The 14,489-nt window shown below is 44.5% G+C and overlaps 1 protein-coding gene across 1 annotated transcript; it reads left to right on the top strand.

Moving 5' to 3' along the window:
* Nucleotides 1-9,385: 9,385 nt before the first annotated feature.
* Nucleotides 9,386-12,946, top strand: LOC120644645 (purple acid phosphatase 4-like). Its single transcript, XM_039921323.1, has 7 exons — nucleotides 9,386-9,627; nucleotides 11,200-11,356; nucleotides 11,447-11,557; nucleotides 11,700-11,818; nucleotides 11,907-12,035; nucleotides 12,177-12,244; nucleotides 12,358-12,946. The coding sequence occupies exons 1-7, from the start codon at nucleotides 9,433-9,435 to the stop codon at nucleotides 12,566-12,568; spliced, it is 990 nt and encodes a 329-aa protein (XP_039777257.1). The 5' UTR covers nucleotides 9,386-9,432; the 3' UTR covers nucleotides 12,569-12,946.
* Nucleotides 12,947-14,489: the final 1,543 nt, after the last annotated feature.

Below are 14,489 nucleotides of genomic sequence, written 5' to 3'. Positions count from 1 at the left end.
CTAAATGGCGCCACCTCGACCAGGGGGCAACGGCTAGATTCCCCACGGGGCAATTTAGTACCGGTTGGTGGCTCCAACCAGTTCTAACACGCGTGCTTATAAATAAGCTGCTTCTTTCTCCAAGAGAAAGCACGCAGTGTAACAACAGAGTGACACATGGACAAGTATGGAGACACCACGTGGTCCCAACCAGTACCGACATGTGGCCTAACACGGTAGTGGCACGTGGATAAGTAAGCAGACACCACATGTCACAACCTGGCAGTGACATGTGGCAGTATAGGGTAGTGCCACATGGGCAAGTAAGCAGGCAACACGTGTTAGAATCTTGAGGTGACATGTGACCCAACACGAAAGTGACAAAGTGGACAAGCAGGAAAGCGAACATGGCCGAACCTGGAGGCTCCTGACCAGTTGACACGTGGCCTTCTGTTAGCCCGCCGCGTGTCTGTCCATCGGCGAAACGTGCTGCCAGCACAGCACCTAACGGCATTGACTGCGAGCCACGTTACCTGCCAACGTGGACGAGGACATGTGGATTTGAACGTCTAGTGACGTTTTTGCGGCGCGTCGCAAAAAGAAAAACGGTTTGGTGATGAAAGTTCCTTCGTCACAGGAAAAAATAATTTGGTTACATTTATGAGCCTTCCATCATGGTGGACTAACTTGATGCGGCTTCTATGACATAGCAAAATTCGTCACTTAACTGCCTTTATGAAGTACTTGGTCTCTACAGTGACGAATTCCGTTTGTCACCGAAGCATCGATTTTCAGTAGTGCTGACAGCCACCATTTCCAACCCAGAGTTGCTTCTTCTCCACCCATGGCACATTAGAGGGGAGGTGCTGCCCAAATTCTCAAATTTTTTTTGAGATTTCCACCCATCCAAGTGTTTTAAAGGTTAGTAACTTCACTCTCCATTCTCTAATGGTTAGTGTTCTATATTTTATACATTGTACCTAAAGAAAATTTTGATTTTCTTAGAATGAGGGAGAATAGAGAGATTTAGTATTTGTACGAGCATTTTCTTAGGGATTTCACCCTGTATAAAAGCATTGATTGACCATAATATCTTTGTTGCTGCAGCAAGCGCAGAGCCTAAGAAATGCAACGCATAAGAGTGTTTCATTAATCCAAATGTCTTCCCAAAATGTCACCATTTTCCCATTCGAGACCTCAAAGACTGCCCCCTTGCAAAAGTTCTTATTGATCATCTTAATTCCTCTCTAAAACAGAAGAAGGCGGAAGGTGGTTGAGAGTGGGGCCTGCAGGGGGTCGGCCGAACTGTTAGTTTGGCCAAACCGACCTTGCCTCCCCTCTTGATTTGCTTGCATGTGTCGTCTCCTGGTTGCTTCCCCAAGTTGGTTGTGGGCATCTGCCGGTCGAGCACCACCTCTAGGAGGCATATAAATATGAGGAGAGGGGCTCCATTTGGAATACACACATTCAACTTTCATTCTCCCATTTAGCTTCTCACACACCGTACCCCGTCCTCGGAAGCCATACTGCCCAGCCCTTCCGAGGGGCGGGCTCGCATACACATAGCATCATACTTACATTTTTGTTCTCGTTTCGTGTAAAAGGATCAACTCGAAAGTGCTATGGCTAGAGCATAAAGACTTATAAGTTGGATCCACCCTTGCTCAACTAGCAATGTGATACTAAATATATTCATGCAACACTCATGAGCCACTACCAGACCACATCCAAATTAGGCCAGGTGTCACAATCGATATATCTGTTGTGTAATGCTTAATTTAATCTAAGAATGCTGTGCTCTGACGCATTTTTTTACAAAGCTAGATATAATCTTTAAGCCATAAACTTCTTGAGTAAATTGGTTTCTTGGCCCTCTAAAAAGTTGGGTTTAGATCCTTGGCCTTCTTTCATTCGAACTTTGGTATATGACCCTTCCGTTGTATTGGCATGGTAACGGTGCCAAAATCAATCTAAAATGACCATTTTACCCCTATGGGTAAATGGAGCACCACAGCAGCAGCACAGTACATTGAAACAAAACTGATTTCAGATTTTTCATATATGCATTTTCACAAAACACCACAATGACCATTTGAATTGCATACAAATCCAAAACTTAAATTTAAATGTGCACATACACAATGGTTTGAAATTAAAAGGACGATGATACTTTAGATTGGTTTAAGTCATAAATAAAAAACCTGCACACATACAGTACAAATAAGTTCACATAACCAAGTCAAGCCATCATGCAGTACAAATAGGATCACATAACCAAGTCCCACGCGCCCAGACCCGCGCTCACCTTCCCGGCGCGGGAGCCGGCGCTGTCACTGGGGCCTGTGCGCCCTCACCCGCGCTCTTCTTGCCAGCACGGCCGCCGACGCCCTTATTGGACGCAGTCCCCATCACGTTGCTGCCACCGCCTATCCCTGTGGCCCCTCGCTGGGCGCCGACTGCGGCCATTCCTGCGGCCAGACCCGCGGTGGGAGCCGACCTGGATCTGCGCCACCCCTTGCCCGGCGGAAGACCCCTAGCCCGTAGGGCCCTGGCTGCCACGGGGGAGGGCTGGATCTTGTGGCCGGTCCATGCTCCAGAGGTCGCCGCCGCCAGGAAGAGGCCGCCAGGAAGAGGCCGCCACCACTAGGAAGATGTGACGAGAAGGTCAGGGCTCGGGGGACTGGCCGAAACAAAGGATAAGCTGAGTAGGGCAGAATGGTCTTTTGCCCCTGAGCTGAGACCAAGGGCTAACGGTTGGACTGGACGTAAGCCTACAAATCTAACGGGAAGGGCCATATACCAAACCCAATTTCATTTTAAGGCTACATACCAAAGTTGGAATGAAAGAGGGCCAAGGATCTAAACCCAACTTTTTGAAGGGCCAAGAAACCAATTTACTCAAACTTCTTGTTAGGTTGATCTCCACCAGACTTGGCCCAACGGTCATGTTTGGGCCCTTGACTCGCGCCCTGATCAGGGGCGCCCAGCCCAAGAAGAGGTTGGTGGGCCCCCGTCGCGCAGCCCTATAAAGAGGAGGTGGGGACTGGCAGCTAAGGGTATGAGGTTCGTTGCTGCCGCCACGGTTCCCACTTCAAACCCTAGACTGATCGAGAGGGAGGGCTGACAGCATCGGGAAGTGCCACCACGCCATCGCTAGAGAGCCGTCACCACCGCGACGTCACCGCCACTGCTTCCACTACCCGACGTACTCAGACCTCCACGGCGAGGCCATGGAAATCGGCAAATAGAGGCAAGTATGTCAAGGTTTTTCGTCTCAATCAAGGTTCTAACCCGCTTGATCTACTCCTAGACGATCCATAGGATATAACAATGGTACCAGAGCCAATCTAGAGAGTAGATCGAGTGTACGAAAGAAGATTCGTTCACGAATCGAAAGAAACAGAGGGCAAAACATCGATCTCAGATCGACAAAGGGTTTGAGTGGATTCGAAAGACAACATCATTCCGATCTCCAATCGGAAAAAGGAATAAAGAGCTGATTCGAATTGAATCGAAGTTGTGAAACCCTCACCATAAACAGAAAAGGGCCGGCGGGACTTACCTCTGCCGTCACCATTGCTGCCAAGCAGAGCCGCCGGGCAAGGCGCTCCCGGACTTGGGGGCAAGGGCACTGTCGCCCAGTCCGCTCGACGGAGGCGTGCTCAGCCAAGGGCGAGCACGCGCGCCGGCGAAGGGACCGGCGGCGGTGCCACCATCTCTCCCTGGACGCCATGGGCGGCCCTCGGTTCATGCTCCGTGCGAGGCTAGGGAAGAAGGGGAGCGAAAACAAAATCGATCTTCGAATCGAAAAAGAAAAGCAAACAGTGAACCCTAACCCTAGGGTTTGAGGTTCGCGGGACCTACCTGCGTTTCCTTCATACCCTTCGCCGGCCGTGCAGGGTCGCACCCTCACCGGCCTGGCACAGAGCCGAGTTGCCGCTCGCCGCCGCCAGGATGCCGGAGGCGTGCGCCCGCGGCCCACGCAAAGAAAGGGCGCCACCCATGGCTCACTCGACGGTGGCGCGCTCACCCTCCGGCGAGCGCGCGCGCCGGCGAGGAAGCCGCGGCGGCACCACCGGCCGCTCCTCCCCGGCCGCCATGTCCGTCGACATCGACTTTGCTCAGGGGCCGACGCTGCTCGTGTGAGAGAGAAATGGGAGGAGGGGAAATGGAATTAGGGTTCAGGGGAGGCCGCGCGCGCGTCGGTTTTGTTCGAGCGCAAAAGCCGGACCGCCGTCGGATCACATCCGACGGCCATCAGCATCTGCCGGCTCGAGGTCTAGATACAGCCCAAGGAGGGCTCTCTGCGGGCTCAAATTCCGGCCCAGGCCCAGGTTTGCGGCCTGGGCGCGGGGAAGCGCCGCGCGCGAGCAGGCCATGGGCTGGTTTACTGGCCGGACCTCTAGCACAGTAAAGAAAGTTTTAAGGGTTTTTCTATTTTTTTTTCAGAAGCATTTTGACTGATATGTTAATGATTTTGATTAGAATTTTGTTCTCTATTCAATATTGCATAAATGTGTATATTGTTCAGAGAATTAAAGTGTACAATAATATTTCTGAATGTAGAAATTTTATCTGTTTCCGCTGTAAAGTTTAAAAGTTATTGCTCTTAATTTTAATTCAAACCAACGGGAGAATTATTTTTTAGAGCATGCTTAAAGAGCTTACTTTGAGTAAGTTTTGTATAGTCTTATCTCTATTCAATTTTGAACCAACGAGATAAATTGTTTAGAGAGAAAATGAGTACAAAATATTGTTTCAGAAAAGAAAGAAAAGTTTTCCGCTGCCATAAAAGATAGAAAAGCTTCCGTTGTTTAAAGTCAAAGTTGAGTTTTGGCATTTTTATGCCATTTGAAGTCTCAAAGTTGAGCATCATTGAAATTATAAAGATAATTCTCAAAGGAGACAAATCTAAAGTTAATTATAGTATTGTTATTTTCTGACCAACGTTGATGATAACAATATTATAATTTTTATGAGTTATAGCTTAAAGTTTAAAGTCCATGGTAAATGTTGCATCATAGTGATTTTTTTCAGAGAGTAGATAAAGAATTGCTCTTAAACTAGAGAAATGTATTTTTTCTAGTTTTCGCTGCAATAAAGTTGATTATCCTCTAATTAAATTCGAACCAACGGGAGAATTTAATTCTGAGTAGCAAATATATGGTTTTAAAGTTTATTGAGTTTTTCATACGTTAATTCCGTTTCTGCCCAACGGTGATATGGAATTAATGTAAAAGATTATTCTATTTCTGCCCAACGGTGATATAGAATAGAACTTAAAGTTTTAATTGTTGTCTGTTCAGACAAAGATTTGCATGTAGTCCTTGAAGGGACAAAAGAAAATGAACGGAGTACTTGCGACTCATAAAGAAAGAAGGTCATCACAAGAGAAAGTGTATTCTCTTTAAAGAATGTCTTGAAAAGAAAAGTACTCGTGGATATTGATCCAAGAAAAGAAGATAGAGCAATAAGAGCTTAGTTCAAGAAATTCTCTTATGTTCTCTCGATCAAGAAGAATTCATTTTGAGTTCATTCAAAATTGTGATAAGTCATACATGTTTAATTTGACCAACGTCGAGTTAAGCATGTGTGTCATGGAATATTCAGATTTATTTCTGAATTTGATATGAGCCAATTCTGACATTTATGTCTAAAAAAAATTGAAATAATACCCGCATGACGGGGTAAAGTTGGCATAGTGCCAATCCTGTATGGCAGGAGAAAGTTGTGATGACTCATGTGCTGGTTTATCTCATACTGGAAGAAAAGTTAGGAGTAGCTTTGCTATTCTAGAAATGATTGGGCACTTCTATTTTGTCACAGTGATTAAGCACTCAATGAGTTTAAAAAGAATGAAAAGTTACATACGAACCTCAAGAAAAGAGTGATATGCGAGCGTGACTTGCAAAAGGTCTTAAAGTGAAACGAGGAAAAAGAACTGTCATATGAAATAAAGGACTCTGTTGAGTTCTTAAAGTGAAATGAGTAAAAAGTACTCCCATACGAACTAATAATTACTTTGTTCTGCATGACATAATCATGTGGATGAAGTAAGTAATTAAAGTTTCCTCATTCACAAAAGTTGTAAATAGTTTTCGAAATTGTGGCAGAAAAGTTCAAGCCACATTTCGAGGGGGAGAAATATGAGACATTTAATGCAGATACTCCCCTGTAATGTGCATTGAAAGCAAGAGATGATCTATTAAAGAATGAATGTGACCGTCAGGGGGAGTACAACGGTCACTATACTGATACCCCTATATAAAGAAATAGCTAAATTTCAGTATTCATACTGGATAACCCTCAAAGATAGTAAGACAGTGCTTCAGAGGATATATAAAGTCTTTAACAGATGGAACCCAAACAAGAGATTTACTGATATGCCATCTTTACAGAAGATGGAATAGTCTGGGGTTACAGAAGATGGAATAGTCTGGGGGAGCATGGTATGTAGAGACCTAAGCCTTGAAGAGAAGTCTTCGATGATTCAGGAGCAATAAGTTTCTCATACTTGTTGATGTTGTATACAACACCTGTTGTTAGTTAAAGAAGATAAATAATATAAAGAAGGGTCTTGTTATGCAAGAGACTATTTAGTCCATAGCCATTTGGCAAAAAGGAGCAACAGCAGCCCCATACAAAGTAAAGAAAATCACATGGATGTTGATTCCACCCTATTTGAAGAGTTACGAGAATTCCATGGGTTAAGGTCATGGAAAAAGAAGTGATTCCTGAAAGAGACATCATACAAACACAATGTGACTCCAGAGGGAATGTTGAAAGATATAAAGCAAAATTTGTGACAAAAGTTTTAGTCAAAGAGAAGAAAGAACATACGATTTACCACAATAGTAAATCCATCTATGGATTGAAGTAAGCCATGAGACAGTAATATCTAAAGTTCATGAGATAGTAAGAAAACTTGGGTTTTAAAAGAAATTGAAGAGGACAATAGAAAAGTCAAATAATGGGAAATCTGATTTCCACATCTTAAATGAAGATAACATCCTGCTTTCTAGTGGTGGTGTTAAAATATTGTTATAGCTAAAGAATTCTTGTCCTCAAGTTTTGATCTCGGTGATGAATTTTTCATTTTACGAATTGAGACTCATCGAGATAAAAGAAAGGGGTATTATGGTTATTGCAAAGGCATACTCAGGAAAGCTTCTAAAGAAATGAAGTGTGCGAATGAGTAAACATATGCCTGTTCCTATCGTCAAGGGTAATAGTTTTGGGAACCTTAGTGTTCCAGGAACCAATGTGAAATGGAAATAGTTCCAAATGCTTCAGCTGTTGGAAGCTTTATAGGCGCGCAAGTAAAGAACTTACCCTGACATACTTTGTTTATCCGGGTTATTTTGGCAAAAGTTCAATCCAGATATAGATCACTGGAATAAAATTAAGAATGTCGGCCTCATGCTAAGTTGGAAAGATCAAGTACTCTCAAAGGGTTGTGAGTACAAAAGTAGAGCTTGTGAAATATATAGCGAAATCCACAATTGTCGCTAACTTTCACACTTGGAGTTTTTGTGTGGAAAATCTCCAAAATCAAACAATTAACATCAATGCAAAGACATGGTATAGCATGATACGAGGCCGAGGGACAGGCAAAATGGTTAAGGGAACCTGAACCCGGAGTTTGATAATGGTTGACAACAGCAATAACCATTTAAGTAGTTTGCTCCTATGACAACGAGTCAAGTGTGGTGCCAAACACATTGACACAAAGTTATACGTTGTGAAGGAGAAAGTCCTGAATAATGTTGAAATGCATTGAGTAAAAGAATGACAGACATGTGTTTGTGGATCCACTTATTAAAGGCTTGCCGCCCAGTGTGTACAGAGAACACACAGTCGACATGGGTTTATGGTATAGCCTATATTTTCCGGACAATAAAGGGCCCCAAAGTTAAAGTATCTATTTCAGAACAAAGACATGTATTGTAGCTGTTGAATCTATTGGCAACCGACCGTGACGATGAAACTGCTCTATGCATTAATCTGTGATGAAATATGAAAAGAAGTAAAAGATATAAAGTTGAAAGTATAAGAGGAGATCAAGGGGGAGAATGTTAGGTTGATCTCCACCAGACTTAGCCCAACGGTCATGTTTGGGCCCTTGACTCGCGCCCTGATCAGGGGCGCCCAGCCCAAGAAGAGGTTGGTGGGCCCCCGTCGCGCAGCCCTATAAAGAGGAGGTGGGGACTGGCAGCTAAGGGTATGAGGTTCGTTGCTGCCGCCACGGTTCCCACTTCAAACCCTAGACTGATCGAGAGGGAGGGCTGACAGCATCGGGAAGTGCCACCACGCCATCGCTAGAGAGCCGTCACCACCGCGACGTCACCGCCACTACTTCCACTACCCGACGTACTCAGACCTCCACGGCGAGGCCATGGAAATCGGCAAACAGAGGCAAGTATGTCAAGGTTTTTCGTCTCAATCAAGGTTCTAACCCGCTTGATCTACTCCTAGACGATCCATAGGATATAACACTTCTTTCACAAAATATGAGTTGAGTTGTCGGTTACTGTATCTAATATGCAACTATTGCACTAGGGCAATGTATTAAGCTTGCACAACGATCCTTAACCATTTATTGGTGTACATTGTGTTAGAGCCAACCATGATCTAATTCGATTTTCTAAAGGGCCAAATCTTGCGAACATGCCTCTATCTGAATTCATTACATGGCTCTAGCACTACTCAAATCTTAGGTTAGACTCTCCGTAGGAGCAAATTTACGACTGAGGTTAAAAAATCCCCTTGCTGGCTAGAGCAAAGGCTGGCTAGAGTGGTCCAGGTTCGATTGTATCATCTTCATGTAAACTTTTTAAGATCAGCCAAACTTCTATTTTACCTAAAAGAATACAACTTGAACAATAACCTTCCAAAATATGCAAGTAAGGCCAGAATTATAACATGGTCACTTGAACAACCTTCTACACTATCAATAGTTGCCACATTACATTCACTTTAGATGGCAATGCACTCTCTCTCAAAAACAATTCCTTCCAATCCCTTGCACACATCTATCCCCATCGCACTAAAGACGACGATAACAGGGCCCTCACCGCATCATCGACGTTAATCGCAAGGAAAAATGATGATCCTCACCCTCTTAATCCCTATCAACATAACCTTGCTCATCCGTTTTTCGACCGGTGCACACCAACCGTCCATGAATGCCGCGAACAGTACACGTGGTACAACGACCACGTACTACGCTCACCAGCCAGCAGCCATCCATCCCATCCCATTCCCATCACACGGTTAAGCCGCCGACGAACGCCCCGGGCCCACTTGCAGCCGCCCACACACCGACTGACAAGCTGAGCCCCCCCTAGAGTTATTGGTCTCGCCCCCAACGAGCCTATAAATGCTTGGGAACTCGTCACTGTTGGACACACACACTCGAGCGAGCTAGCTAGATAGCTTCGAGACTCCAGTGAGATGGCTCCGGTTGGCCTTCTGCTCGTCGGTGTCGTGACCGCGGTGGCGGGGCTGCTTCTCGAGGCGGCGGCGCCGGCGAGTGCCACGCTGCCGCGGGTGGAGCACCCGCCCAAGGCCGGCGGGACGCTGGCCGTCCTCGCCGTCGGCGACTGGGGCCGGCGTGGGCAGTTCAACCAGACCTTGGTCGCCCAGCAGGTAAAAGTAAAACCAGGCGTAAATTAAACAAGTCCCTGTGTGGGTACGTCTCGCTCGTTTTGCTTTCGAAAAAATAAGGACACGTTGACGTTAAAAGTAAAACACGAACCACGAAGGTAACAATGGTCAAAGTTCTATGCTGAGAACTGACAAAAGTAAAACACGGTATAAAAAAGTATATGTATGGGTTGTCTTCTGTTTTGCAAAGTCATTGTTTTTTTCTTGGTATAGGGATACCTCCTTCAACAGTTGACTCGTTGCTAGCTCTAGTGTCTACATGACACCTCTATATTAAATCTTAGATATGGTTTAAGAGGCAACCCTTACAATAGTTTAACTTTTAGCTAGCTCGAGGGGGTTATGCATCAGCTACACAAGAAGTGTGTGTATAAGACTATCTCGTAGGTAAGAGATAGCTTTTCTCTCTCCTCCTTTTCTCTCTTGTAATTACTCGGCTACACAACTTGATTGGCATTATCTACAAATATATTATGTTAAATTTAAAAATATCTTTTACGAAAGTATAATTCAGCAATGCTAAATTTTATGTTACCAATTTATATAAAACTTTAGATATATATACTCGATGAAGTAGTTTTCCGATGGAATAGTTGCAGTAGATTATATTGAGTTATGGTGATCATCTTTGAAGCGGGTTACCACATAAGCGAAAATAAGCGAGACGTTTGGTGAGATGATCGCTTATTTCCACTGATAAGCTGATTATAATCGGAAACAAACATAGCCTATATCTACTCCGTCCAGCCACCCAGTGGCCCTGAGTTATCCTGGATCTGTGCACTAACCCCATATCACCTATATATCGCTTGCGTTGAATATGCCACAATTTTACAAGTCAATGATTCCCCGGTGGTGCTTATTTCCTATAGCTTTGCATATACTAATCATCAAGTGATAATTACTATTAGTTTTATTGCACATGCATGGTCCCCGAATGGGGTTCTTGCCATGCATGCAGGGTACTGGGTAGTGGTCATGGCTCTACGTTCATAAGTAGCCGAAAGTGGATAGATCGTGTCCTAGCTAGCTCCTTATCTACTTGGTACGATCGAGCACTGTTCTTCTGTTGAAGCAGTTGTTGTGACCTAAGACAGATGCAAATAAGCTCAGTTATTGTCATCCAACTAACAAGCAACACGTACGGCAGCACACAATGTGCCGTCAAACATTAGCTGGTGCACACTAATTCTTTTTAATTTCAGGATCTAAACAGACTGAATCCATGCATTTATATTGTGTTCCCCTAATACTATGGTAAATCCTATTAATACCTTCCGAGGACGTAAGAAAAAAAACATTTTCCCCCGAAACTCCGGTGGAGAAAAAAAAAGATATAGTATATGCTTTCTTCAAAGAAAATGGAGAAGTAAATGGAGGATTCGTCGAATACGTATAAATTATTATGTGTTTAGATCATTGAACTTCAAGTAAGCTATTACCTAATATCCACCGCAGTGCCAAGATCAGATGGCTATAGAGTGGTTATATGCGCTGTGCCTGTTCAAACCCTTCCTGATCGAAGCCGATCTACCGTGTGTGTGCCTGCTGTAGATGGGAGTGGTGGGGCAGAAGATGGACATCGACTTCGTCATCTCCACCGGCGACAACATCTACGACGACGGCATCGCCAACACCAGCGACCCGCTCTTCAAGGAGTCCTTCTCCAACATCTACACCGCCAAGAGCCTCCAGAAGCCTTGGTACCTCGGTAACTACATACTCCTACACAAACGCACGCTGCTAAGAACTGGATTATTATGAAGAAGCAGCTGATTCTGTTCCTGTGACATGGATGCAGTCCTTGGCAACCATGACTACACTGGCAACCCGCTCGCGCAGCTGGACCCCGCCATTCGCAACGTGGACAGCAGGTACACCGCCATTGCAAAGTCGTTCATCGTCAACTCAGGTAATCAAATGAAGTAATCAGGACCAACCATGATGATAGTTGCCTATTAGTCAAAAATCTTCTACTATCATCACAACTTTATAAAAGGAAAGATGGATAATCTACTCTTTTTCTAATACAATTTTTTTTTCTCTCAACGAAGGAATTGCGGATTTCTTCCTCATCGACACGACGCCATTCATCCTCCATTACTGGAACAAGACCAAGTTTGATTGGAGAGGGGTTTCTCCTCGCGACACCTACATCACAAACCAACTCAAGGTATATTATTATCAAAAACCACCCATTATGACCGTGGGGGAAATCAGCTTGATCCACTGCAACGTATGACGACGTGGCTCTTTGCCAGGATCTGGGGTACGCGCTGACGGAGTCCAAGGCCGCCTGGAAGATCGTCGTCGGCCACCACCCCATCAGCAGCGGCTGCGGCCACGGGAACAACACTGAGCTCGAGGAGCTGCTTCTCCCGGTCCTCAAGGCATTGTCATCTATCATGCATCTTTTTTTTTTTTATGTTATCGGCATTCAATCTAGACAATTTTATAGTATTAGTGTTCCAGTAACTAGCATCAACTCTGAAACTGATCATCATTTGCTTCACCATTGAAACAAAACGCAGGCCCACGGCGTCGACATGTACGTGAACGGCCATGACCATTGCCTGCAGCGCATCAGCAGCAGAGACAGGTGAGGGTACATCGAGCAGTACACATGATCAGGAGATCGACATGGATCAAGCAGCTGAACTCTCGAAGTTTTCTTGCATTGATTTTTATGTTGTGAACCAAAAAAAATTGCAGCCATCTTGAGTTCCTGACGAGTGGCGGCGGGTCCAAGGCATGGGCTGGCAAGTTCAAGGCCACCCCCGACAAGGTGGAGTTCCTCTACGACGGGCAGGGCTTCATGTCGATGCGGCTGAGCAAGACGGAGGCCCACCTCGCCTTCTTTGACGTCACCGGCAAGGCACTGCACTGCTGGGGCCTCACTAAGAATGCAGCCGCTGGGCGCTAGCATAGCTGGACTCTTGCCTATAGCTGTCAGGCAACAGTACGATTAGTTGAGCAAAGCACGTACAAGGCAATTAATCGTTTGCATAATAAACTGTAAGCAGTTGTTGTTATTGTGTTGTTGTTGTTAGTTGTGGGCATGTGAGCGTGCAAGTGTGATGGTGTGAAATATTTGTACCCTACTCCCTTGGTTCTAAAATGTAGGTCGTTTTGACTTTTCTAGGTTCATATATCTTGCTATGTACCTAGACATATGTTATATCTAGGTGCATAGTAAACACTATGAATCTAGAAAAGTCAAAACGACCTACATTTTGGACGGAGGGAGTATATATAAGAGAAAATCTCATCTTCCATGGAATAAAGGTTACTTTTGTTTCGATTGCACAACTCAGATACTCATAATGCATATATGATGATCGAGAGAACATGTGATGATCGTGGTGGTTTCTTGTGTGTTCTCAACTTCTTTTGCAGGGTATTAGTTATGGGGTGATGTTGTTTCCGGTCGTCTTTTGGCATGCATAGCAGGTAGTCATGGTGTATCTCCTCGGCTTTGTAGTTGTAGGGTTTCAGTTTTCTTGGTGGGTAGGCTTTTGTTTGTATTGCGTGATATGCCACCTTCTATTTGATGTCCTGAGTTAGTCTCAATGTGCACTTTTATTGTACTATTATAAAAATCGAAGACTTGGTAATTATGCCTGCTAGATGTTATGGGGAAGAAACTCCTCTCTCTCTCTCCTCACAATGACCTCGTCAAGTCAGCAGTTTCGATGATGTGGTATGGAACAAATTTAATATCCATGAAACTTCTCATTAAGGTTGCATGGAATTTAAACCTAAACTTCAAGAGGTCTCTCGATGGTGCCCATGTGTAATTCTGTTCCTTTCCAATGAAACACGAGCTCAAACATATTTGGGAAAATTTACAATTTCTTAGTAATTGGGCATATTTCTATATATGATTTCTGCACCAAAAGAAGGCCAGATAGAGTGGCCACATTGCCGGCAATTCCCGGCCGTCGGATCGGCCAGCGTACGGTCCAAATCTTGAGTTTTCTGATCATTTTGGGCTTGATTGGTTCTCATCCGAGTGGAGCCAGGCTCAACGCATGCGACCTCATGGTGATTGGTTGCTCGTTTGCATGCTAGTAGGATGTGCAGGGAAATCGATTGGTTGGCCTACTAGCTGCACCGCTCATCTCTGTTTTGGTGCAGCAACGCACACGTCTAGGCATGCGGCGAGCCAGGCCCGCTAGAAACGCCCATTTTTGCCACATTCACGGAGCCTGGCTCGGAGGCGCACTTTGCAGCGTGGGAAGCAGGCTATGGTGCTGCTCCAGCTAACCAATCATGAAGAAGTCGCATCCCGAGAGCCTGGCTGCGGTAAAACCAGCCAACCAATCAGGCCCATTGTAAAAAAAATTCTCAGACCTTATAGAAATCAACCCGTGGTCTGGCTCCCCCTCTCAAGCATTTTTTTGAAAAAATCCTCAACTTTTCTGGAAATCAACTCATAGTCCAACCGACCAGATTGAGGTACATTTGCATAGAAAATCTTAACTTTTCATACAATCAACCCGCCGTCTTGGTCATCTCTCAGGATTTTTCTCAGAAAAACCCTCAAATTTTAATAAAATCAAACCACAACCCATTCAATCCGTTACTTCTACATGACCAACATTATACGTACAATTTGAACACCAAAACACATTTGAACCTAAAGTTGCTCAACATAGAATTTGATCAAGAATTTGAAAACTACAACTTTATCATAGAGTTGTAAATTTTAAAATTCAAAACGCTTTCTCAATTCGTTTGCATAAACGCTTACATGCTAACCGTTGTACCTATAATTTGGACACCAAAACGTCTTCAAATCAAAAAATTATGAACATAAAAGTTATCTAGAATTTTAAAATCTG

Source organism: Panicum virgatum, chromosome 8K, assembly GCF_016808335.1.
Source record: "Panicum virgatum strain AP13 chromosome 8K, P.virgatum_v5, whole genome shotgun sequence".
Classification (NCBI taxonomy): Eukaryota; Viridiplantae; Streptophyta; class Magnoliopsida; order Poales; family Poaceae; genus Panicum; species Panicum virgatum.
The sequence above is the reverse complement of the archived record's forward strand: the minus strand, read 5'-3'. Positions and strand labels throughout refer to the sequence as shown.

What these genes read in the sequence shown, in the direction of transcription:
- LOC120644645 (XM_039921323.1), top strand. Translation starts at nt 9,433, where the DNA reads ATGGCTCCGGTTGGCCTTCTGCTCGTCGGTGTCGTGACCGCGGTGGCG. An exon ending in GTCGTTCATCGTCAACTCAG is followed by an intron (nt 11,558 to 11,699) that starts GTAATCAAATGA and finishes CTCTCAACGAAG; the next exon opens with GAATTGCGGATTTCTTCCTC. An exon ending in TGCTTCTCCCGGTCCTCAAG is followed by an intron (nt 12,036 to 12,176) that starts GCATTGTCATCT and finishes AACAAAACGCAG; the next exon opens with GCCCACGGCGTCGACATGTA.